This window comes from Gossypium raimondii, chromosome 5 (genome assembly GCF_025698545.1).
Source record: "Gossypium raimondii isolate GPD5lz chromosome 5, ASM2569854v1, whole genome shotgun sequence".
NCBI lineage: Eukaryota > Viridiplantae > Streptophyta > Magnoliopsida > Malvales > Malvaceae > Gossypium > Gossypium raimondii.
Window position 1 is genome coordinate 52,660,516 of NC_068569.1, and position 26,923 is coordinate 52,687,438.

Sequence of the window (26,923 nt, forward strand, 5' to 3'; positions counted from 1 at the left end):
TCAGTGGGAAAAGAAATTTCAGGATGCTCAAACTCGAGAAGTTACTTTGGGAGAGAGTCTGCTAGTCTGCCAAAATGAGAAGACGAAGTTGAATGCCCGAATAACTGAACTGGAAAGGCTACTTCACCAATACCGTAGTCGTAATTCTGTGATTGAATTAAAGGCAAGCTTGGAAAAAATTGAAGAATTAAAGGGACAAGTAAGAGAGCTCGAGGACGCATTGCAAAGCAGCGAATTCCGAATAGAGCTTCTGGAAAGAAGTAGTGAGCAGTGGCAAGGGCAATTCCAGCGGTCTCAAGATCAGATTAGAGACAGAGATTATGTTATGGGTGAGGCAGTGGTTCGAGTACGCGAGGTAGCTGATCACCTGCAAACCTTAGCGGTTCAAGCTGATCTATTAAGTTTAAAGTTTGAGTTGGAATCGGACCGGGGCCGAGAATTAGCTTGGCTCCTTAAAAAGGTTAAGGCTTTGGGCATAAGGGCAAAGCCGTATATGTAATCTATTTTATGTAAAGAAATTTCTTCTCTAGTAAAGCTTTCTAATGAAGTTGAATTAGAATCAGTGCCTCTTTTTGCATTCATGCATTTACATATCATCATATGCATTAAGTTTTAAAAAGGGAGCCTAATTAATTTAAAATTATGACAGAACTACCCTGGAAACTAACAAAAATTCGCCAATCGTTTATCACTACTGCATTGCAAATCATAAAACAAAAGCCATGGATCAAAGACTCGAAAGACTCGAACCGACTCCAAAGGAGATGCAAGAACAAATGCAAGAGCGGTTAGAGAAGATTCAACAAGATATGAAGAACGAAATGATAGAGTCTCAAAAAAAGCATGATAGCTGAATTAACGCAATTGTTCAAAGGGGGAAGCGACAAAGGAAAAGACCCCGTGGTTAATACAGAAGAAGAAAATAATGATAGCCCTCTCTATCCCCCAGGTTTCACTCCTCCTCATGCGCAAACCCAAGCTGAGGTGCAACCACGCAGATCATCTGTTACTATCAGGCCTCAGCAATTTCAAACTGGTGCCTCAATACCAGTAAATTTCCAAACTGGAATAGGTTCTCATCTCGGAGAAGCCCCTACTAATCCCATAGTACCCGATTTTGACGAAATGATGGGAAAAGAGAAAACAAAGGAAGAACTACCGAGTCGATTGGAGGAAAGATGTAAATGGCTCGAAGAGAAATTCAAAGCCATGGAAAGTAGAGAGAATTATCATGTGATGGATGCTAAAGATCTAAGCTTGGTACCAAATTTGGTCCTTCCTCCCAAATTTAAGATACCGGAGTTTGAAAAATATGATGGGACAAGTTGTCCCCAGGCTCATATCACTATGTTTTGTCGAAGGATGACCGGGTACATCAACAATGAGCAACTGTTGGTTCACTGTTTTCAGGACAGTTTGATCGGGTCAGCAGCTAGATGGTACAATCAATTGAGTCGAACCGAAATCCACTCCTGGAAAGATTTGGCGCAGGCCTTTATAAAGCAGTATAGACATGTGATGGATATAGCACCCGATCGAATTGTATTGCAAAACATGGAAAAGAAAACTAATGAGAACTTTCGCCAGTATGCTCGGAGATGGAGGGAGGTAGCAACAGAAGTTCAACCACCACTTTTAGAGAAGGAGATAACCATGCTTTTTATCAATACCTTGAAAGCTCCATTTCTCAATCACATGTTGGGCAGTGCCACTAAAAGCTTTTTAGACATAGTGATGTCTGGGGAAATGATAGAGAACGCCATAAGATGTGGCAAGATAGAAGCAGGAGAAAGTACTAAAAGGTCGGCTCCAAGGAAAAAGGAACATGAGATAAACAATACAAGCACGTTTAACAGGGACCATTCTAAATCAATCACAGTGGGGCAAGCCAGAGCAGTAAGCGCTAATCAGCAAATTTTTTTGACACAGGAATCCAATCCAAGGCCAAAGGTAGAGAAACTTCAATTCACACCCATCCCAGTGACGTATAGGGAATTGTACCAGAACTTATTCGATGCACGTGTGATATCTCCATTTTACCTCAAACCTATGCAACCTCCATACCCTAAGTGGTATGACGCAAGCGTTCAATGCGAGTATCACGCGGGGACCAAGGGGCACTCAATTGAAAACTGCACTGCATTCAAGAAGTTAGTTGAAAGACTTATCAATTTGGGGATCATAAAGATAGGTGACTCATCAGGACCGAATGTAGCAGAGAATCCGTTGCCCAACCATGATAATAAAGGGGTGAATGCGATAATTGAATATGGAGGAAGGAGAGTCAAAGCCAACATAGCAGAGATAAAGACCCCCCTTGAATGGGTTTGGAAACAAATGATGAAAAGAGGTCTCATCAAGCAAGTTTCAATAGAAAGGCCTGAAGGAACAAGGAAATTTTGCGAGTTCCATGCAGAAGAAAGCCATGACATCCAAGATTGCACCGAGTTCAGAACTATGATGCAAAACTTAATGGATAGCAAAGAGTTGGAGTTTTATGAAGAGATTAAGGGATTAGAAGGAGGAAAGGTTTATGCTGCAGAAGAAGGATCCACGGGGAAAGCCCAAAAGGCTAATTACCCGGTGGTGATTATTGCAAAACCAATGAGCAGAGAATCTGGAATACAAATAGCACCAAGGGTCGTAATCCAAAAACCTGTATCCTTTCCCTACAAGGATAGCAAAAAGGTTCCTTGGAATTACAACTGCAATGTAACAATCCCAGGAGAGGAGAGCTTGATAAATGCTTCAGGAGAGGATGAAGGATTCTATACACGAAGTGGAAAACGCTATGATCCGGCAAACGCAAGAGTGGAGTCTGGAAAAGGAAAAGTAAAGACAGACAAAATCGAGCCGCGCATCAATCAGCCGGTAACTGAAAATGAGGCTAATGAATTTCTAAAATTTTTAAAACATAGCGAGTACAGCGTGGTAGAGCAATTACATAAGCAACCGGCTCGTATCTCGATGCTTGAATTGCTTCTAAGTTCGAGATACATCGTGTGCTGTTGATTAAGGTGCTAAATGAAACTTACGTCGCTGATGATATCTCAGTGAATAAGTTGGACCGTTTGGTTAATAATATCAGTGCTGACAATTTCATCTTCTTTAATGATGATGAAATACCGCCCGGGGGAAGAGGAACCACCAAAGCCTTACATGTTTCTACTTACTGCGGGAAACATATGTTGTCAAGAGTGCTAATTGATAATGGATCAGCCTTGAATGTTTTACCCCTATCCACCTTAAATAGGTTACCGGTGGACAGCTCTCACATGAAATCATGCCAGAACATAGTGAGAGCATTTGATGGTACCGAAAGAAAGGTGATGGGAAGAATAGAAATACCTCTCTTGATTGGCCCAAATACGTACGAAGTGGATTTCTTAGTGATGGATATCAAGCCTTCGTATAATTGCTTACTGGGGAGACCATGGATTCATTCAGCAGGGGCGGTGCCTTCATCATTGCACCAGAAGTTGAAATTAGTGACAGAAGGCCGGTTAATTACGATTGACGCTGAGGAAAACATCATTGCATCGGTAACCAGTGACGCACCATATTTGGGAGTAGATGACGATGCGGTCGAATGTTCTTTTCGATCCTTAGAGTTCGTAAATGCAACTTTTGTCACTGAAGGAAAGAAAATCCCAATGCCCAGCATATCTAGAGCCACAAGGATGGGACTACAAATGACAGTTGGGAAAGGAGCTGTGCCTGGAAGAGGACTGGGAAGATGCCTTCAAGGAAAGATTGAGGCACCAGTGGTGAAAGACAAACAAGACCGTTTTGGTTTAGGATTTAAACCAAATGCCAAGCAGAGAAAGAAAGAGTTAGAGAAAAGACAAGACAGGAGGAAAGCGCGTTTGAACGGAAAAGAAGTTGATTGGGAACCTATGGCTTTCCCCCACATATCCAGGACATTCATATCGGGAGGAACCATGTATTCTAGACTGAGGACTCCAAGAAAGAAGACCGCAGAGGAAATGTTAGGAAACTTAAGCATCAATGCCATATTTGAAGAAGAATCTGAAGAGGGAAGTACATCAGGCATCTATCCCGTTGAACCTGGGAGTGTTTTAAACAATTGGACTGCAGAAGAAATGCACAAGTTTTAGAGCTTTTCCAGAGTAATATTCAAAACATATTAATTGTTCTAAGCCTGGAGAAAATAAAAACTTTTGTGAACTAAAATAGGCTTATATGTGGACATTGTGATTTCAATGAAATATATCTTCACATTTTGAGTATATATTCTTTTAAAATTCTTTTCATTCTTTCATACGAATAGTCATCCCAATGCTTTTATTCAATCATTCTTTTATTCATGGTCATACTAAATAAGAATCCTTAAATTTATACATTCCCTGTACATTCTTTGATACCTATAACAGGTCCCAAGATATCAATGATATGAGTGACTCTACTATGGACTTAGAAAATCCTTTTGAATGAGATATGTGTTTAGAGGAATCTCAAGATTTTGAAGATAACACGGATTACAACCTACCTCCGGACTTGTTGAGGATGGTAGAGCAGGAAGAGAAACAGGTTCTTCCTCACGAGGAGACGATAGAGACAGTGATCCTGGAGGAGGGAAAGATGGTAAAGATTGGCACGTGCATAGCTGATGAAGTGAAACGAGACCTCGTTAAATTGCTTCGAGAGTTCAAAGATGTCTTCGCATGGTCATACCAAGATATGCCGGGGTTAAGTACTGACATCGTAGTTCACCGACTTCCTATAAAGGAAGATTACAAACCAGTTCAGCAAAAGCTCCGAAGGATGAGGCCTGATGTTGTGTTAAAAATAAAAGAGGAGGTGCAAAAATAATTCGACGCTGGATTCCTGCAGGTGGTCAAATACTCCGAGTGGGTAGCCAATATCGTTTCTGTCCCTAAAAAAGATGGGAAGGTCCGAATGTGTGTAGATTATAGAAATTTAAATAAGGCCAGCCCCAAAGATAACTTTCCCTTGCCGCACATTGATGCCTTGGTGGACAACACAGCAGGACATTCGCTGTTTTCTTTCATGGATGGTTTCTCTGGATATAACCAAATTAAGATGCATCCTGAGGATATGAAGAAAACTACATTCATAACCCTATGGGGAACCTTTTGTTATAAGGTGATGCCATTTGGGTTGAAAAACGCAGGGGCAACGTATCAGAGGGCCATGGTAACATTGTTCCATGATATGATGCATAATGAGTTAGAGGTCTATGTTGATGACATGATTGCAAAATCTAAAACAGAAGAGGAACATGTGCAGGTCCTTAAGAAATTATTTATGAGGTTGAGAAAATTTCAGCTAAAGCTAAATCCAGCAAAATGCACATTTGGGGTCAGATCAAGAAAATTGCTTGGGTTCGTGGTCAGTGAGAAAGGAATTGAGATTGATCCTGACAAAGTAAGAGCAATACAAGAATTACCCCCGCCGCGTACTCAAAAGGAGGTTCGAGGTTTTCTAGGAAGGTTGAACTATATTGCTCGGTTCATCTCACAGCTAACTGAGAAATGCGACCCCATTTTTCGCCTCCTCAAGAAACATAATCCTGGTGTATGGGATGAGGAATGTCAAAAAACTTTTGAAAAAGTCAAACATTACTTATCCAACGCCCCAGTGCTGATGCCACCCTGCCCAGACAAACCACTCATACTGTATTTGGCAGTATTTGAAAATTCCATGGGATGCGTGCTTGCTCAACATGATGAATCAGGACGAAAGGAAAGAGCAATCTACTATCTCAGTAAGAAGTTCACTGAATGCGAAACAAGATATTCGCCAACCGAGAAATTATGTTGTGCCCTAATCTGGACCACTCGGAGACTGAGACAGTACATGTTGTACCATACGACCTGGTTAATCTCCAAATTGGACCCTTTGAAATACTTAATGGAGTCAACCGCTCTAAATGGAAGAATGGCCCGATGGCAAAGTCTTCTATCTGAATTTGACATAGTCTATGTAAACCAGAAGGCGGTCAAAGGGAGTGCAATAGCGGAATTCCTAGCAAGTAGGGCTCTGGATGATTATGAGCCATTGAACTTCGATTTCCCAAATGAAGATTTGATGTATATCGCAACTGTAGAGAAAGATTTCAAAGAAGGTGGTCCTTGGAAGTTGAGTTTTGACGGAGCTTCAAATGCTATAGGCAACGGAATTGGGGCAGTACTCGTGTCTCCCAGTGGAGACTATTATCCTTTCACTAGCAAATTGGACTTTGACTGCACAAATAATATGGCTGAGTATGAAGCTTGCATTATGGGCATCCGGGCAGCCATAGAGCGGAAAATTAAGGTGCTAGAAGTATACGAGGACTCTGCATTAGTAATTTATCAGCTCAAAGGGGAATGGGAAACAAGAGACCCGAAGTTGGTCCGCTATCGAAAATTGGTTATGGAATTGATTGAGGAATTTGATAGTGTCACCTTTAGTTACCTCCCGCGAGATGAAAACCAGATGGCAGATGCTTTGGCCACTTTAGCCTCCATGTTTAAAGTGAACAAATTAGAAGATATGAAGCCTATCCAGATCAGCATCTACGAGGCTCCAGCTCATTGTTGCAACATTGACAGTGAAGAGGGAAAGGATGATCACCCTTGGTACCATGACATATTGCAATATGTGAAGAGTCGTGAATACCCTGACCATGCGACAGAAAATGATAAGAAGACATTAAGGAGATTAGCCATTGACTATGTCCTAGATGGGGAAATTTTGTATAAAAAGGGAAAAGATCAAGTATTGTTGAGGTGTGTGGATGCTGTCGAGGCAAAAGAAATTTTGGAAGAAGTGCATGAATGTATCTGTGGAATGCATGCCAACGGCTTCACGATGGCCAGACAAATTATGAGATTTGGGTACTATTGGTCCACCATGGAAGGGGATTGCATTAATTATGCCAAAAGGTGCCATAAGTGTCAAATCTACAGTAACAAAATGCACGCACCACCTTCACCCCTTCATGTTATGGTTTCTCCATGGCCTTTCTCCATGTGGGGAATGGACGTTATCGGGCCAATATCTCCAAAAGCTTCTAATGGGCATCGTTTTATCTTTGTGGTTATTGATTACTTCACTAAATGGGTGGAGGCTGCTTCATATGCAAATATCACGAAGTCGGCGTTAGCAAGTTTACGAAAAGGAGATCATATGTCGATACGGGATGCCCGAAAGGACCATATCCGATAATGCGATGAACTTAAACAACAACTTAATAGCGGAAGTTTGTAGTCGGTTCAAGATCGACACCACAATTAAATCAGTATCGTCCAAAAATGAATGGTGCCGTGGAAGCAGCTAACAAAAACATCAAGAAAATTGTAGGAAAAATGACTGAAACCTACAAAGACTGGCACGAGAAATTACCTTTTGCTCTCCTGGCATATCGCACTTCCGTTAGAACCTCTACTGGGGCAACACCATTTTCTTTAGTCTATGGGATGGAAGCAGTTTTACCCATAGAAGTTGAAATTCCTTCCCTCCGAGTATTAGCTGAACTAAAGTTGGATGAGGCTGAATGGATTCAATCTCGATATGACCAGCTAAACTTGGTAGAAGAAAAGAGGTTAAAAGCTATTCGTCATGGTCAGATGTATCAGAAACGAATGACGCGAGCCTATAACAAAAAAGTTCGTCCCAGAGAATTTTACGAGGGGGACTTGGTTTTGAAAAAGATTCTTCCTCTACAAAAGGATTTTAGAGGAAAATGGATGCCAAATTGGGAAGGTCCTTATGTGGTAAAAAAGGCCTTTTCAGGAGGAGCTTTGATCTTGAACGAGATGGATGGTAAAAGCTTGCCAAATCCTGTGAACTCGGATTCAGTCAAGAAATACTTCACCTGAAGGAGGAGGACCAAAGTGAAAACCCGTAAAGGGAATTCAAAAAAAAAAAAAAGGGAGAGGCCAAGGTGAAAACCCGTAAAGGGCGCCTTGAGACCAAAGGGGATTTCAGTTGAAAACCTGAAAAGGCAGCTCAAATTTTGAGAAGACATGAAGTGCTCGAAGCAACTCAAATTTTGATTAAGATCTGGGGCATGTGGTAGTCTCGATATACCTGAATCAACAAGGAAAGGGTAGATGACATCTTGGGGTATCGACAAAACCTTGTTGATTCCCTGAACACATATCAAACTCAGAATGGTTTTCAGAAGGCTTATGCAGGGAAGCTCGTGCTACAATGTCTTGAGCACCTTTTGTCATTTTATTCATTTTGAATCCTGACAAAAGTTGTTGTCTTGATTAATGTATTCATTTCAAACTTTGCTCCCCAATAAAATTTCATTTTGTCTATTGAAATTTGTTATCTTGATTAACCCATTCGTTTCGAGATTTGTTTTCAATAACATTTGTTTGTTCGTTGCGATAATTTTTTTTCTTTTTTTTCGAAAAAATTTTTTGAATAACTATTAATGAACTGAATGTTCAAGCAAATGGAGTTTTGCATATTACTCTAGAAATTTCTAAATAATGAAGGAACTCGAAAGCAGATCGGTGTTTAGAGCACACCAGATTCAAAGTGTCTAAAAGGGAAAAGTCCGAGTCAGGACTATCCTTTCAAATTTTGTCGTCCAAACATTGAACAAAATGACAAGATGTCGTGTTGGTGGCGAAGCTTCAATGAACAAACAAGCGATATTCACCAAGCTAAGAAAAGATCTTCTGGAATAAGAAAACTCTTCATTGGGCATAAACATTCGGTATAACACCTTGGGAACGGAGTAAAGGAGCAGAGAGCTTCACATTCTGTATCATTGAATTGTGATAGCAGATGATCGAGAAAAGGCCAGATCTTTCTACCTTTAGGTTACAGCGGGAGAAAGATGGTTCAAATTTTGCATCCATTGGATTGAACTTGGAGGCTTACAGTGGGGGCAATCTGATTAAATGTTTCTTTGGATATGCCAGTCGAGCAAGAAGGCGTTGTAACACGTCAGTGATAAAACAATGAGTAATAACAACTCAAACAAAATGGATCATTCTTATGACATTCTGCATTCATACAAATATCATTCATACATATCTAGTTAGGAAATTTTGATTCATTTTAATCATGACATCCTAAACACTAGGCATAAATAGGTCCATCAAATGGATTATGCAGGTCATGTTCCCCAGAGAACAGGTCAATGAAGATAGTAGATCTTGCCTTCCTGCACTGACAGCGGATCTCACTTCCCCGACACTGCAATTTAAAATATCGAAGCCACAACGGCGAATCTTACTTCTGGCGATGCAGCGGAGCAGATTGAAGCTATAACGGCAAATCTCACTTCCCAGACATTGCAATTTAAAAGATTGAAGCCACAACGGCGAATCTTACTTCTGGCGATGCAGCGGAGCAGATTGAAGCTACAACGGCAAATCTCACTTCCCAGACATTGCAATTTAAAAGATTGAAGCCACAACGGCGAATCTTACTTCTGGCGATGCAGCGGAGCAGATTGAAGCTACAACGGCAAATCTCACTTCCCAGACATTGCAATTTAAAAGATTGAAGCCACAACGGCGAATCTTACTTCTGGCAATGCAGCGAAGAAGATTGAAGCTACAACAGCGAATCTCATTTCCCCGATATTGCAATTTAAAAGATCGAAGCCACAATGGTAGATTTTACTTCCAAACGACGCAGCGAAACAGATTGAAGCCTCAACGGTGAATCTTTTCCTCGACAAGACTGGGCAAAAATTGGTCTTTCTTAGTCTTTGCTCTGTTATCGTTACACGACAACGAGCAAAGAGGAGCAGCTGTAGAAGCCCAAATTTGCCCAGGCCCTGCCAGCAAAATAACACCAACCCGCAAGCCCAATTACAACCCAAACCCGAGGCCCAAATTCGGAGCCCAATTTCCCCAAAAAAACCCCAGCTAGGGTTTCAAAAAAATGAAACCCTAGCCAAGCCTAGCGCCGCACCCATCCCTCTGCCGTTTGCCTTGTCCCATCGCCACCCACCGTGCCTAGCCTCATCAACACCTGCAAAAACAGAGCAGACACGCAAAAAGCAGCAACAAATAATAGAAATATAGAAATAGATGAGATATAAAAGCAAAAAAATATGATCTTTGTAACAACAACAACAACTGAAATAAAAAACAAAAAAGGTTGACTCCATTTTCTTTCTCTGTTCTTACATTGCTATTTTATTTATTTCTATTTTATTTTATTTTATTTTTTGTTTGTTTGATTCCTTCTTTATAACAAAACGAAAAGGAAAAGAAAGGGATACTCACGGTCTCGAAAGCCTGTCACGGAGACCACCTTCTGCGTTGAATCGGACTAAAAGGAGTACGAAAACCCTCCTTTTCCGACTTTTCGGGACTAAAAGGATATTTTTTAGAAGGGTCGAGATCGGGTTCTAAAAACGACTTTTGGTATCCCACCACCGCCTTGATGACGGCCGACTGCTGTTCCCCACGCCGAATCTGGCAATGCCAGTGAAGCTAGAGAGAAAACAAAGTTTTAACTCCTTTTTGAAACAAATCACGAAATGAAAAAATAATTTTTTTGGGCTTTTATCTTTGTTGGCAAAAGCAGCGTTTTGGGGTGGGCTCTCCAGTGCAAAACGACCGCTTAGGAGTCGACCCAAACCGACCCGACCCAGCCGCCTAGGATCCGCGTGTTTCTGCGGTGAGGGATATTTATCTGCGAGATCCTTCCTCTTTTGCCTTAATGCAATCTGGTCCTTTTTGTTTTTAATTTAGCCGTATAACTTTACTTTTGTTCCATTTTAGTCCCGCTCAAAGTCTTTGCGTTTGTGGCTTGGGTATTTACCATTTTGGTCCTCCCTTTTTTCGCACATATTACATCTTGATCCTTTATTCCGTTTTATTTTTGATTTTAGCCCTGAGATTTCGTTCCGGTTTTGAATTAGTCCTATTATTATTATTATTATTATTATTATTATTATTATTATTATTATTATTATTATTATTATTACCTATTTATTTATATTGATTCTATTTAAACTTCGGTACATATATATATATATATATTACAACTTATGTATCTATCTATATATCTATATACGTATTTTCATTTTCATAAATACATACATATTCATATATGATCTTTATAGTCTAAAATACATCCTTTTTATATTTTTTAAATCCGCATGTACATACACATTTTCAATATATTTTTAGTATGTATATCAATTAACGTATTTATTTGTATACATATATATATTTTCATTAGTTTTAAACTTTATTTTTGTACATATATTCTTTTCTTTTATTTTACAATATATACATATACACTTACTTTTTATATGTATTTCTCTATCTTCGTATTCCATAGTTTTATACACCTATATGCACATATTTTTTATATATACGCATATTTATTTATTTTTATAAAATATACTTATTATTTTGTTAATTCATGTATACACATATCTTAGTTCATGTCTATATATATCTTTTATACTTAATTGTATTTGCTATTTATTTATTTCATTTTGTTATTATTTTGAATGAATAATTTAACTTTATTCGTTTTTTTTTTATTTTGTTATTTTGTATGTTGTAAGTTTGATCGTTCATATTGATTGCTATTGCTTGCATCGTTTTTATATTTTCATGTTCATTATGATTTTGCCATGCATAAATAATGTAATTTGCTTTCACTATGATTTTGTGCTTTATTTTTACTCGATATAACAAAATTTACTTATTTTTTAATGGCATTTCGTGTTTGGATTCGAGAAAATCGTGCCCTAACTTACTGGGTTTTGATTTTCTTGATAAATCTAAATGCACGAATCTTTTTAAATTCAAATTTTAAATGATCTCGGGATTAAAAAATTGCGTCCTAACTTACTGGTCGTGATCTCATTTTAAATCCGAGATGGCTAAAATATCTTTTAAATAAGTTTTTTTTTATTCGTGCCGAGAATCTGAGACATTGTATCCTAACTTACTGGATATGATTCTCTTTCTCGATCAACGTGAAATATACTTCTTTTTCCAAAAATTTTCATTTCAATACGAGGATCATATTTTTTAATTCTTTCAAGTTCTCAATTTTCGACATCAAGATATTAGATAATCAGCTAGGTACCAATTTCTGGGCGTTACGAGGGTGCTCACCCTTCCTCGTACGTAACCGACTCCCGAACCCGTTTTCTGGATTTCGTAGACCAAAATCGTTGTTTTAATAAAATCAAATTATTTATTAAAAACAACTTCTTTCCAAGGTGGCCCAATCACACCTCAAAAAGGATTGGTGGCGACTCCCTTTTTTAAAACCCAAGTCGACCCCGTTTTTCATCAAAAAAATGGTGTCAACATCAGGGAAGTGTGAGCAAATATATCTTTGTTATATCTAGTGGTACAATCATACATATCTTTGTAAAAGGCGATAAATCGCTTAATGAATTGGCAGCCAAGATGCAAATATTCTAAAAAGTGTCATACCGACACTAAAAGATGTGTAGGGCTGGATGGGTATTCAATATGGTGTGTTGGATGGTTGGAGATGGTGTGTAGCGGATGGGGGTATGATTGTAAATCTACATCTATTGTGTTCTTATATGGTTTTTATTTTTGATATATGTCTAATTAATTTCTATTAATGATATGATATGTTACACACTGAGTTTCGAAACTCATTCTTTGCTTATTTGCTACTTTAAGGTAACCCTCAGACTTAGGATGGGTCGGGGCAACAAGAGTTCGGATAAAATATTTTACTTTTCTTATGGTTAATTAAATATTAGGATGGTTGTGTTTTGTTATTTTTGAACTGTTTTAGACATTTTGGGAATGTCATTTTTAACCGTTTATTGATTTTAAAGGGAAACTTCACGAACATCAAAACGATAGATTTTCAAAACACGACTTATGTTTTCCAAATTGAATTTAACTAAAAATTTCGCTGGAAATAAATGTGTTTAATCGTGTTTTCCAAAATTGAACTTGACTGAGATTTTTCCCGCAGTGCAACAGTAAACATTTTCAAAGTATAATTAATCAATAGTTTCTTCGAATCTGTTAATGAAGATATGTTTTTTAGTAAACTGGATTTTTACGTAACGACCATAACTTCTAGACCGGAATTGGGTGTTACAAAATTACTTTTGACAAAAAAATAAATATGTACAAACCAAATATAACATAAACGTATTACAAAAAAAGTGAAAGAAATTAGAAATAATCAAAAAGAATTTATTCAAAAAACAAAAAGAAATCATCAAAAAGACAAACATGTATTAATTTATAAGTTTTTTATTAAGATTTTCTCACATGCAGGAAAAACCACCTTCAGTTGCAGTTCTAATCACACCTGAAAAATAATAATATACAACTTTGTTATTTAGTTAAGGATATATTTCTCAACGTTGAAAGAACTTTGTTAAGGAGCGAAGAAAGTCAATTTATTACCTTATTGAAACACCTTTGATTCTCCTCACTAACCTTGCTTTCAGCAGAACAAATGTAACATAAACCAGTTTTTGAGAGGGGAGGGGTTTTTTGAGAGAAAATCAGTTTTTTTTTTTTAAGAGAGAAGGCAAAAAATGAAGTTTTAAGAAGAAATTTTGATTTATATAGGTATTTAAAACGGCACCGTTTTAGGCATGCCTCTCAGGCACCAAAACGACGCCGTTTTGGCTTTAAACCTGATCCAATCGACCCGACCCACTCCAGGATCCGCGTGTTTTCGTTTAAGGGTCTATTTCGCAATTAGTCCCTTTGGCTTTGTGACGCTTTCATGGAAGTTTTTCGCATATTTGCAATTTGGCCACAAAGTTTTGTTTTTGATTCATTTTGGGGTTTTGGGGTATTTACGGTTTTAGTCCCCCCTGTTTTGGCGCATGTCACAATCTAGTCCTTTCTGTTTTTATTTATTTCGAATTCGCCCAGTATTTTTACTTTTACTTTAATTTAAGCCCTTTGTAGCATTTTTATTATTTTGTTCATTATTCTATTATTATTATTATTATTATTATTATTATTATTATTTAATGTTATTTTTATTATCATCGCATTTCCATTTATACTTATTTATGTAAATTTTTTATATGTTTATCTTATTATAGTATTATTATTTTAGTTACTTATATTTACATACATACATGTGATTTTATAATATACATATGTAATATGCATATTTTTTTTATAATCTATCTATATATACATATACGTACCTATATATATATTTATATTTCACAATTTTATACATATCTATATACTTTACTTTCATAAATATATATATATATATATGTACTTACATATTCTTCATATTTTAAATACGTATTTTATATATGTTCTTTATATTTTATGATTCATATATATACCTATATATATACTTTTTATATTTTATATATATACCTTTTATTATAGTTACATATGTATAGATGTACATGCTTACTTATATATATTTTATATAATAATTTTAAAATACATATATTTTTCATGTTTTTATAAATTTACGTACATACACTCGCTTTTATAACGTATATACTTATATTTTATATATCTTCGTATTTCATAATCTATATACATATACATGTAGATATTTATATTTTATATCTCATAATACATATATATCTTTCATATTTCCGTAATTTTATGTATATACATACATGTATATTTCCTTATATGCACATACATATTTTTTATATATTTTATAATTTTCATGTATTTTCATTTATTTTTTATGTTCATTTATGTACTTATGCACATGTCCATGTTTATGCTTTAGTTTTATTTATTTATTTGCTATGGAATATGTATGATTGATTTATTTTATTATTCGTTTTTGTTCATTATTTTTATTCACAATATTATGTTTATTATTCCATCATGCATATAAATACCATATTTCAGAAAAGGAAAATATTTCAAATTATTGAGGCAATATTTAGCGTTTGGAAATTCGAGAAAACATGCCCTAAGGTGCTGGGTGTCGATTTTTCTCGTTCAACCAAATGGCTTAATATCCTTTTAAAAATTTTAAAATAAGGCAATGTTTTGCATTTAGAAATTCGAGAAAACATGCCTAAGGTGCTGGGTGTCGATTTTTCTCGTTCAACCAAAGGGATTAATATCCTTTTAAAAATTTTAAAATAAGGCAATGTTTTGCGTTTGGAAATTCGAGAAAACATGCCCTAAGGTGCTGGGTGTCGATTTTTCTCGTTCAACCAAATGGCTTAATATCCTTTTAAAAAAAATTTCAAAATAAGGCAATGTTTTGCGTTTGGAAATTCGAGAAAACATGCCCTAAGGTGCTGGGTGTCGATTTTTCTCATTTAACCAAATTGCTAAAATATCCTCTTGAATTTTAATCCATGCCACTCGAGTTTTTTTAAGGATTGTACTTTAAATTTCTTTAAAGTTTTCAGCTTTTCGACATTAAGACATTAAATAATCAACCAGGTACCAATTTTGGGCGAATCGAGGGTGCTAATCCTTCCTCGTATGAATCGACTCCCAACCTGTTTTTCTTAATTCCGTGGACCAAAATCGTTGTTTTAATAAAATTAAATCGTTTATTAAAAACAACCACTTTCAAGGTGATCCAATCACACCCCAAAAAGGATTGGTGGCGACTCCCGTTTTTATTTTCAAAATTCAAGTCGACCCCGTTTTTTCATCGAAAAAATGGTGTCAACAACCAAAATAAGAATGACCCTTATTTAGGGCAAAGCACCAAATATGAATACAAGACAATAACCATTGAAACTATTCTTTTTCGTTGATGTTTTCTGTTTTAATTACAAATATTTAAGTTAGTTGAATATTGATATCACATTCAATTGCTTAAAATATTTTGGTTTGTCAATTAAAATAATTCAATCTATAATTGTTGAATTAATTATAATGCTTCCGTTGAATAACATGATTGGATATAAGTTACGTATGCAATTCATGTTACATGAACATATAATCTATTCTAAATGAACCTCACTTAATGCTACCAATAAACTAAATCTTAGACTCTAACTAGTAGTTTATTGATAAGGAAATAATTTCAATGAGTTTCGCTTTTATTATCAACAAAGTAAGAAGAAATTGAAGATATGTGCAACCATAGACATTTTCAAAGTATAATTAATCAATAGTTTCTTTGAATCTGTTAATGAAGATATGTTTTAATTTTTAGTAAACTGGATTTTTATGTAACGATCATAACTTCTAAACCGCAATTGGGTGTTACAAAATTACTTTTGAAAAAAATAAATATACAAACCAAATATAACATAAACGTATTACAAGAAAAAAGTCAAAGAAAGCCATCACAAATCTCTTCTTAATATATAGAAATTAGAAATCATCAAAAGAAATTATTCCGAAAACAAAAAGAAATCATCAAAAACACAAACATGTATTAATTTATAAGTTTTTTATTAAGATTTTCTCACATGCAGGAAAAACCACCTTCAGTTGCAGTTCTAATCACACCTGAAAAATAATAATATACAACTTTGTTATTATATATTTTTCAATGTTGAAAGAAAATCGTTAAGGAGTGAAGAAAGTCAATTTATTACCTTGTTGAAACACCTTTGATTCTCCTCACTAACCTTGCTTTCAGCCGAACAAATGTAACATAAACCCAATCCTTTGCATTATCCATGTAACGATAATATGAATGCCTCCATGAACGCTTGAAGAACACGACACTGCAAAACCCCCAAAAACCCACAGCAAATCCAAGTCCCATGCCAGTGTAAAACCATTTCATGAACTCATCACAATCTTCTTCACTTCCTACTGCAGGTTTGCCAGGAGGTGGTTCCACCATTGAGCAATTTGGTGAAATAGGAGGACCACAAAGTCCTCTATTATGGGAAAATGACGAAGGATCAAAGCTCTGTAGTTGAGTACTGGTTGGAATTCTTCCAGACAAGTCATTATAAGACAAGTTCAAGTTGCTTAGAAATGTTAATTCAGACAAGCTTGTCGGGATGTTTCCTGAAAACTTGTTTCTTGACAGGTCAAGCACCTCTAGTTGTCTTATATGCCCAATCTTTTGAAGAATTTTTCCGTTAAAAAGGTTTCTTGACAAGTTCAATACAACCAGTTCTTGAAGACTACTTACTTCTTCAGGAATCTCTCCTGTTAATTTGTTACAAGAGAGATCAATGGCTAGTAGCAATCCAAGTTGTGGATAGCTTTGCTTTGTTCCCTTCCATGTAAGCAATCCCTCATCAACATATCTAACCTGAATGATCCGTATAGGCTCACCATAGACACCATCCAGATGAGATGAAGAACTAGGTCCAGTATCTAAGATGTGATGCTCAATCCTTCGATCTAAACTCACTTTTTTTGCCATGGAAGTGAAATTATTGAGGCATGGTGGTATGGCACCAGAGATTTTATTTACAGAGAGGTCCAAGATTTGTAGATATTTCAATCCACAAAGTTGATGGGGAATCCTTCCCCTGAACTGGTTCCCTTGAAGGCTAAGAAAAACCAACGATGAAAGCTCCTGACCGATCCACGTAGGTATTTCTCCTGATAATTCATTATCACTCAAGTCGAGAAATTTTAACTTGGCACAATTCTGTAAAGATGAAGGTAAGACTCCAGAGAATTTATTACCACGTAAACTTAGCATTTCAAGAGAAACCAGAGATCCTAAGGAGCTTGGAAGTGAGCCTGAGAAACTATTATCACCCAAATTCAAAGCTGTTAAAAACGGGAAACTTCCAAAACAGTCTGGAACCACTCCAGAAAATAGATTATTTGAGAGATCAAACAGTGTCAAAGAGACTTCATGAGTAACATTGCAAATTGGAGAGACTGAACCATTAAACTTGTTTTTGGAAAGGTTAATGGTCCCGATAAAACCAAAGTATAAAGAAAAATGTGGCAATGGTCCTGAGAAATTATTAGAGCTTAGATCTAGATGGGTTATGTCGATAGAGTGAGTTGGAAAAGTACCACTGATCTGATTGAAAGACATGTTTAGGTACCTTAATCTCTGAAATGAGTCCCAAAACCAGTAAGGAAGAGAATCCGAAATTCCTGAAGCAGAAATATCAAGGTATTCCAAAACCAGTAGGAAGTCCATTTGAGTCCGAAGCCAATCTGGGAAACCAGGCCCTAACTTGCAAGAGCAAAGCTTTATTTGACTCAATTGAAAAGGAGGAATCCATCCGGTGTTGAATTTTAAAGTTAAAGAAGTGTACGATAAATCCAAGACCTGTAAATTGGTGAAATTTGAGAAATGAGCTTCAGAAATCACATCACCATCAAAAGAATTCCCTGAAAGCCGCAAGACATGCAGGTTGGAAAGTTGTCCAAAGCTTTTGCTTATGGATCCATTTAAAAGGTTGTACCCAAGATCTAGAACGCTAAAATCTGGTAGTTTTCCGATTTCATTCAACCCAGAATCGCCCCTAACTTGATTCTCAGCTAGAACCAAAAGATTATCACTCAGATAAAGTTCTTGAATAGCCTTCATGTTCCCGAAAGCTTCTGGAATTGGACCTTTCAACTGGTTACTTGAGAGGTCAAGTGAAACAAGGTTGCTGCCAACATTAAAAAACCATGGATATATGGCAGAAGAAGGGAGATTATTATCAGAGAGATCGAGATAGGTGAGAGATGTAGAAGAGTTGGCAAGGGAAAGTGATGAAGAAGATATGCTTGGAAGATCACAACCTCTCAGATTTAGTGTTTGGAGCAAAGGAAGGTGGCTAATGACTTGAGACCAATCATTGGCATTGCTCAGGTTAGTGAAACTGAGATCAACCTCTTTCAAACGAGAAAGATGGGAAAGCCACTCAAGTTTTCCAACATTGAAAACCCTACCGTTGCCACCCAATCTAAGAGTCTCCAACATTGAAAGATTTCCAAGTAGAGAAGGAATTGGACCTCTAAAATTAGCATTAGAGAGATCCAGTGATTTCAATTTTTTCAAAGAACCAAAAAACTCTGGGATGAGACTTCCATTAAAATCATTACTGCTGAAATTTAAAGAAGTCAAATGATGTAGTTTAAGCAGTGAAGGGCTAATTGTACCTGCTACAACCAGAGGTTGGTCGCTAAAATCGAGCATTTCAACGTATCCTGTAAAGCTGTTGCAATAGACGCCAAGCCATAGACAGCACTCCTCACTTATCCAAAAGAAGGCGTCGTTGCCTGAAACACCGAGAGCTTGAAGGCTATGCTAAAATTCAAGTAGCGCTTTTCTCTCACTCTCTTTGCACACGCTAGCATCGGTGCATTTCTCATGAAGAAGAAGACAAGATATTGCAAAAAATAAAACAAGTTTATGAGACCTCATACTTGACATCGTAATCATGAAATATGAAGCAAGAGCAAATGAAATAGAGTTTTGATTGTTTTAATTCTGAATGCTAATAGCCGAGGAAAGCCCTCTTTATAAACACCCAACTTGAATGGTAATGGTAGCAAATCAATTATGGGTGTTGAATTACTTTTGGTCATTATCTCTAACTTGAATTACTTTCATTCTTTTATTTTTGTTCTTTAATCATTCTCTTTATTAGTCCTTTCAATGATGGGAAAAATAAATTGCATTAACATAGTTGATACATGTATTTATCATTTTCCACACTTTTAAACCTTTAATGGGCAACTTAGACTTGCTTTTAATTAACTTGTTTTCAGCAAAAGTTTCTTATTTCAGCATTAGTAAGCTATTGGCTTTGAATTATTTACTAGTATTATATAATTAACGTAACAAGAAAATACCTTGTAATTGTTGAGTCGAATTACTTTTTTGACTGTTAGAGCTAATTAAAGATTAGAGTTTTGTAGCAATCTGCTCGAAATTTCGGCATGGAAACTTAACAGAATGTACTGAGTTTATTTTATAGGGAATTATGCCCCTGACATCAAACAATTTCATGTTCAACACATGCTCCCTGGGATTTCCGGGTTACGACTTATTGGGTTTTAGTATTTCATTATCATAAAAAATAATATTTTATTTTGTTATTTTGGATTCTACATGTCATCATCTACTATCATAAAAATGTTAGCCTATAGTTAGGGTTGAAAATGGAGGAGAAAAATATTCCCGTATTGAGCGTTTTTAGCTACAAAACGATTTCATATTTAATACATGCTGTCCGGGATTCCTAGGTTCCAGTGTCTGAAAATTATCCTAGGCACAATTAGGGTTGAAAATAGTGAGGGAGAAAAGGAATGCCTGTGAATAATCTCTCAATAACGTGTGATAGGGTGAAATTTACGAGTCCTACTATACCTTTAATTGATGACTTAGACTTGCTTTTTGTTTCAATTAATTTAATTTACCCACAATTTTCTTCTTCAGTTTCATACGAAGCAAACGAACAATGGGTCTTGAATTCTTCAATAATATGAATCAGAAATTACCTTGCAATTGATGTGTCCAATTACTTTTTGACAATAAGCACTAACTAAGGCCTGTTTTGCTTTTGTTCTAAATTCCACTTCAGCTTTACAATGTAATTTTTCAATTTTCCACACTAGACTTACAATAATGGTTCTAACAAGTGGATTCCGAGCTTATCATGTTGAATTATTAAGAACAAATTGATTCTCTATTATTTTTGGATTGATTTATTAAGATTTTATGGATTTGATATTTTTATTTTCGATTATACATATTGATGTTTGAGATTCATGTTGAAGTTTTTTTGGTTTTGATTATTATATTAAAATTTTGGAGTTTATCGATTAAAACTTAGAATTGATTATTCAAGTTTGGATCTTCTACCGCCAAAATTACTATGTATTTGCATGTTTTCCATTTTTTTTTTTTTGCTCAGTCAATTGATTATAAGATAAGGCATTGGGATCACCCATGTAACAGCCCTTACCTATGTTCGACACTGGAATAGGATATGAGGCATTATCAGAACATAAACACATGCAATCGTACAAAACCAAGACTTATATATCTATTTAAATTAAAACTTTTCGGTCAAGTCATGCAAGCTTGCACATCCACGAAATGCATCATCATGAACATATAACTTGATCAATATTAGCCAACATCAATGGCTTTATACAAAATAAATTATCAAATAGCATAGACCAACATTTTAGGCCAAATCATTTACGACACATAACAAAATAACCAAGCCTTCTATACATGCCATAATTCAAAATATTGATTTCAAAATACCAAAAGAGTGTTGATAGTGTGGATGGATCTCCAACGATCTTCGTACCCCGAGCTAGCTTAATGACACTATAAGACAATAGGAAAGAAAGGGGGTAAGCATATAGCTTAGTAAGTGAATATGTAAATAAAAAAAATTATTAATATGCTTTTATCAATCTTCACAATATGTTCTCAAAATAATACAATCATATTTGCACATAGTTCCAATATTTACTGAAGTTCATATCTAGCTATTTACTCGAGTTATAGTCACTAAATTATTTATATCTTGATTTACAGAACTCCAAATTAAGTTGACTTTTCCATGAAACTAGACTCATATCTTATTTCCATAAAAATTTTAGAATTTTTGGTATAGCCAATAAGTACAGTTTATTTTTTAAAGTTTCCCCTATTCTGCTGTCTGACAGTTTCGACCTTTCTACACTAAAAATTAATTATCTTATTGTACAGAATTCGGATAACATTCCTATTTGTTTCTATTGAAAATAGACTCATTTAGGATTTTACAAATATAAATTCTAACCCATAACTTTTTTTTTACAATTTTAATAATTTTCCAAAGTTAGAATAGAGGATTTGAATCATTCGGACCCTGTCTCACAAAAATTCAAATGTCTCATAATATGAAATTCTTTTACTGACCCCATTTCTTTTATGTGAAAATAGACTAAATAAGATTTAATTTTATATCTTATTCAACTTATAATTCAATTTCCACCATTTTTGGTGATTTTTCAAAATCACACAACCGCTGCTGTCCAAAACTATTTTATTTCTAAATTTCACTCTTTCATGTTTTCTTTATAGTAACCTTCATTGTAACACTTACTCCGTATCAATCTTACCAAAGTTCAATCATATACCGAGTACATTTCTCATAAGGTTACACGCACATACGTGCACTTATTCATCACATAGTCATATTCGTTTACACTTAGTCATTTCCCGTTGAACACATCAGAATAATAACAGATACTCGGTGGCATACACATAGTACCACCGTTGTAGCCAAAGTTACCTTCTTCACAAAGTGGCGTTCACATAGTACCACACTTGTGACCAAAACTATCTTTCTTCACAAAGTGGCCTTCACTTAGTACCACACTTGAGTCACTAGTGACATGTCACTTGTATCTTCTATTCCTAATATTAAATCGAGAAATTTCTCACTTTTCGATACTTGTCAATTTCATTCAATATTCAGCCACATTTCATAAAGCATAATAAAATATGATAACACAAGTAAAAACGATGCATTATTTACAAACAAACTTACCTCAATGCAAGATATGACGAATTTGTAATTTAGTCCACAACCTTTTCTTTTCCTCGATCAAGGTCAATTCCTCATATTTCTTGATCTATAATAACACAGTTAACTCATTTAATACTCATATTATTTAATCTATTCCAAAAATCACACTATATTAAAATTACATTTTTGCCCCTAAAGTTTCACATATTTACAATTTTGCCCCTAGGCTCGTAAAATGAAAAGCACTTATTTTTCTCAAATCCTAAGCCTAGTTAATTCATATTCCCTCTTATAGTATCCCACATTTTTCACTAAATCACATTTTTCCTACACATAATTTTACAACTTTTACAAATAGGTTCTTTTATGCAATTTTATCAAAAATCACTTAGTAAAAGTTGTTTATCACACCCCAAACTTTCATATTCTTCCATAAAACATCAAAACACATGCATGTAATCAATGGGTAAATTTTTACACACAAACCCTAGTTCAAAATACTGGTAGAAATAGCTAAATCGAGTTACGAGGATCTCAAAAATGTTAATTTGCATTTATTTATTGTTAATTATGAATAATTTTTTATAAAATTAAAATTTTTTGTTTATTTCACGAATTCATATTCAAATTTTATAGATACAAATATATGAGATATGATTGAAAATGTTAAATTTAGAATATTAGAAATAAGACTTAACTCATAAATTGGTATCTAAATTTTTTTTCTGGTCTAAATTTTTTTTGGGTCACAAATGGTATCTAAACTACTTTTTTTTCTATGTCGATACCTCCATTAGTCAAACTGTTAAATCTATTTTTAAGAAAGACTTAAACAATAAGTTGGTACCTCTAGATGCCCAATCTTTTGAAGAATTTTTCCTGTAAAAAAATATCTTGACAGGTTCAATGCAACTTCTTTCATCAAATCTATTGTGGAATAGGAAGGTTATACCTTTTTCTACTATCTTTATTAATGTAGGATTTGAGAATATAAATTAATCAAATGTTTTCTGATAAATCTTCAATAATGTTTGGGTGATTTTTCTTTAAAAAATTTACCGTACTTTTATGGGGTTAAATATTAATTTGCATTTATTTATTGTTAATTATGATTTTTTTAAAATTAAATTTTTGTTTATTTCACTAATTCATATCCAAATTTTATAGATACAAATATACGAGATATGATTGAAAATGTTAAATTTTATTCAAATCATTTTTATTTTATATTATTTTCTAATTCAGATTTTTCCAATTTAAATTTCTGATATACGATCGAAAATGTTGAATTCAAAATTTTGCAAATTTGGATATCTAAGTGGATAATAATATTTAATTTGGATTCAATTTTAAATAGTAATACTCGGATAATTTATGGATTCCAATTTTAAATCTACAAAAGTAAAACATTCATTTTAAAAGGAAAATAATTAAGTTGGTTTAAATTTTGGTTATATGTTAATTAGGCATGCTAATTTTAAACATAGAAACTAAATTAACTTTAACACATTCCATTTCATTTCAAACTTTTACATCCATTTCGTTTTATAATCATGTATTAATTTATATTTAAAAATATTATTTACACCTGTAAATTTTTATGTTTTTAACAAATAACAACATAAAATTAAAGGCTACACAAATTTGTTTTCCCTATAGAAATATAGAGAATATTCTAGAATATATATTTGAAAATAAAAAGATACTGAGCGTTGTATTTTTTTATATTGAAATTTTATTTATTTTTAATCATTTTTTGAGTTCATTTCACTTAATTCATCACTAACTTTGGAGTTTTAGTATTTGTGTAAACATTAATGAAAAGGTATCTTGTGATCCCGTGAATCGATAGTAATGTTTGTTTGGTTTATTATTATTATTATTATTATTATTATTATTATTATTATTATTATTATTATTATCTTTTAAATTATATTTTTATACTATTGTTGTATAAAAATAAAAGTTGAATAAATAACCTTTAAATTATATTTGGTTAAATATTTAAATTTATTTTTGTCGAAAACAATCTAAACTATAATTTCATAACTATTATGGCCTATACTATTATAGTTGTTAGAAAAATTCTTTCAACTAATTAAAAGTTGATATATGACATTTTCATAATATTAAAATTTTAATTTAATTGATTTATTATTTAATAGTATTTCTCACACACATCTTCATCTTTCTCTTTTCCTTTATTCATAGCACCAAACATAGGAAAAGATATGGATAAAAGAGTACGTAATTCCACATTATTTAGGAATAAACTGCAAATATGTTATGAGTCTATATAAACCCATATCTCACATTGCTTAAGAAAATAAGGGAAATGTGACTTTGGGTCAATATAAAGATATGTTTTGAAAGTTTTTTTTTCATAACCAGAGAATAATAAAAAAAATTAGTCTTGCCACTTTTAGTGTTGATATGGTAAAAGGTGCTTCCAACTGGAAGCGTTTTCGTAAAATCCAACCTACTCAATTTCTTTTAATAAAGTGAGAAATATAATTCTGGGTAATCAACCATGTATGTCTTTCTTCTTGTTCCATGGGAAATTATCTTTTTGACTATTTCTACTTTTCCTTTGATTTTTCACGTCGACCTGTTTATTCTTTAATCAACTACTTTACAATAACCCAATTTAAAAAATAGATATTAAAATAAAAAAATACATAGTTTAGATACTAATTTATGTGCTAATTTTTTTAAATAGACTTAACGATTTTACTAATGAAGGTGTCAACTTAGAAAAAAATAGCTTAGATATCAAGATTAAAAAATGATACAATATAGATAATAATTTATGATTTAAGCCTAAAATTAAAGAAGATTTTCAATATTTTATGGAGACTATTATTATAATTTTGATTTTTTTCCAATCAATATATTTTTTCCTTTTGATTAGCTAGGTAATCTTTTTGACAAAAAGAAATGTACAAACCAAATATAAGATAAAGATAAAGGTATTACAAGAAAGTGAAAGAAAGCCATCGCAATTCTCTTCTTAATATATAGAAATTAGAAATCATCAAAAAGACAGACATGTATTACTTTATAATATACATAATTCTATTCCTAATGATGGTTCCAGCTCAAGCACTGCAGTCATACAGGTGAAATGGGAACTGCCCCCTCTGGGATGGGTGAAACTCAACATTGATGGTGTTGTACAACCGTTGGAAGGATGGGCCTCTATAGGGGTGTGTTTAGAGACTCAAGGGGAAACTGGATACTTGGTTTTCGTAGATGCCTGGGTAAAGTTACGATCCTATATGCTGAACTATGGGCTATTTGTAAGGTTTAGAAGCTTGTTGGAACAAGGTGTTTCAAAGGTTTTAGTTGACTGTGACAGCGAATGGTGGTCGAGCTACTGAATGAGAGAGAAGAAGATATGGCAGTCAACTGTCATTAGTGCGATGCATTAGGGATGCATGCTCTAAGGAGTGGACTGTACGAATCCAACATGTTTGTAGGGAAGCCAATACTGTTGCAGATGCTTTGGCAAAATCATGCCCTGTGGAAGAAGTTGCTTTGAGGTCTTTGAAGATCTTCTATATGAAATCCAACAGCATCTTTGTCATGATTCTTTGGGCTATTCTTATGATACATTAATTTTTTTCTTTGGAAAAGTAATTTGAAGATAAATTGTATAATTATTAACTTAAATTTTTTTGTTTGAAATGGTAATTTAATATGCCACGTCAGCTTACTGTTACATTATTAACAGCAATTAACAATTCAATGGCTAAAATGTTACAATATGTTAACGTAAATGACTAAAACATAATATTTTAAACATAAGAAACTAAAATATAACCTAAAAGAAAAAATGACAATTTTAATAATTTTCCCATAATTATTTTACAACAATAACAAATTGGTTAATTGAATTTTAACTCAAAATTGGATTAAACTACCTCATATCTTTGTTTTCAATTTTAAAAGAAAACCACAATACAGAAATAACTTATCACCTAAAAATGATTAAAGAAAACATTAACTAAAGGATATCCAAAAGCCAAAAAAGTCCATTAATGATAATTTTATAACTTTGGCAACATTGCAACTCCTTTAAGTAAGTGTATCCATTTTGTTTTCCCTTTTGGTATTTACACGAAATTTTATACTTCATTACCAAAGGAAAAGCTTTGCCTTAAAAGCTTCTATCATTTTTCTTTTTTCAACTTTCAAATATACTTCCACTATATATAACTACGATAATAAAAAAAACAAACAAATAAATAAAACCATGAACAATTTCTAGAAGAATGTTTTGTGCTTCATTCTTGTTCAAGCAATAGCCATAACCTCATTAATAACTTTATCAAGTTCAGAACCTGATAATAGTCGTTGGATTCATCCGTGGTTCAAGACATGGCATATCTACTCCATTTCCAATCAATATTTTTTTTCCTTTTGATTAGCTAAGTAATCTCTTTTTGTTTTGATGAAATTACTTTTGACAAAAAAGAAATTTACAAACCAAATATAAGATAAAGATAAAGGTATTACAAGAAAGTGAAAGAAAGCCATCACAATTCTCTTCTTAATATATAGAAAGTGAAATCA

At 34.1% G+C, this 26,923-nt stretch overlaps 2 protein-coding genes across 2 annotated transcripts; one reads left to right on the top strand and one right to left on the bottom strand.

The window, feature by feature from the left end:
* Positions 1-843: 843 nt before the first annotated feature.
* Positions 844-7,847, top strand: LOC105762458 (uncharacterized). Its single transcript, XM_052630494.1, is given in 5 exon segments — positions 844-2,986; positions 2,989-4,050; positions 4,469-7,130; positions 7,132-7,266; positions 7,268-7,847. Coding segments are annotated over 5 exon segments (6,582 nt in total).
* An 8,638-nt stretch (positions 7,848-16,485) lies between these two features.
* Positions 16,486-19,008, bottom strand: LOC105767206 (receptor-like protein EIX2). The gene has a single exon (XM_052630495.1). It carries the CDS (start codon positions 19,006-19,008, stop codon positions 16,486-16,488), a length of 2,523 nt encoding a protein of 840 aa, XP_052486455.1.
* Between the last annotated feature and the right edge of the window lie 7,915 nt (positions 19,009-26,923).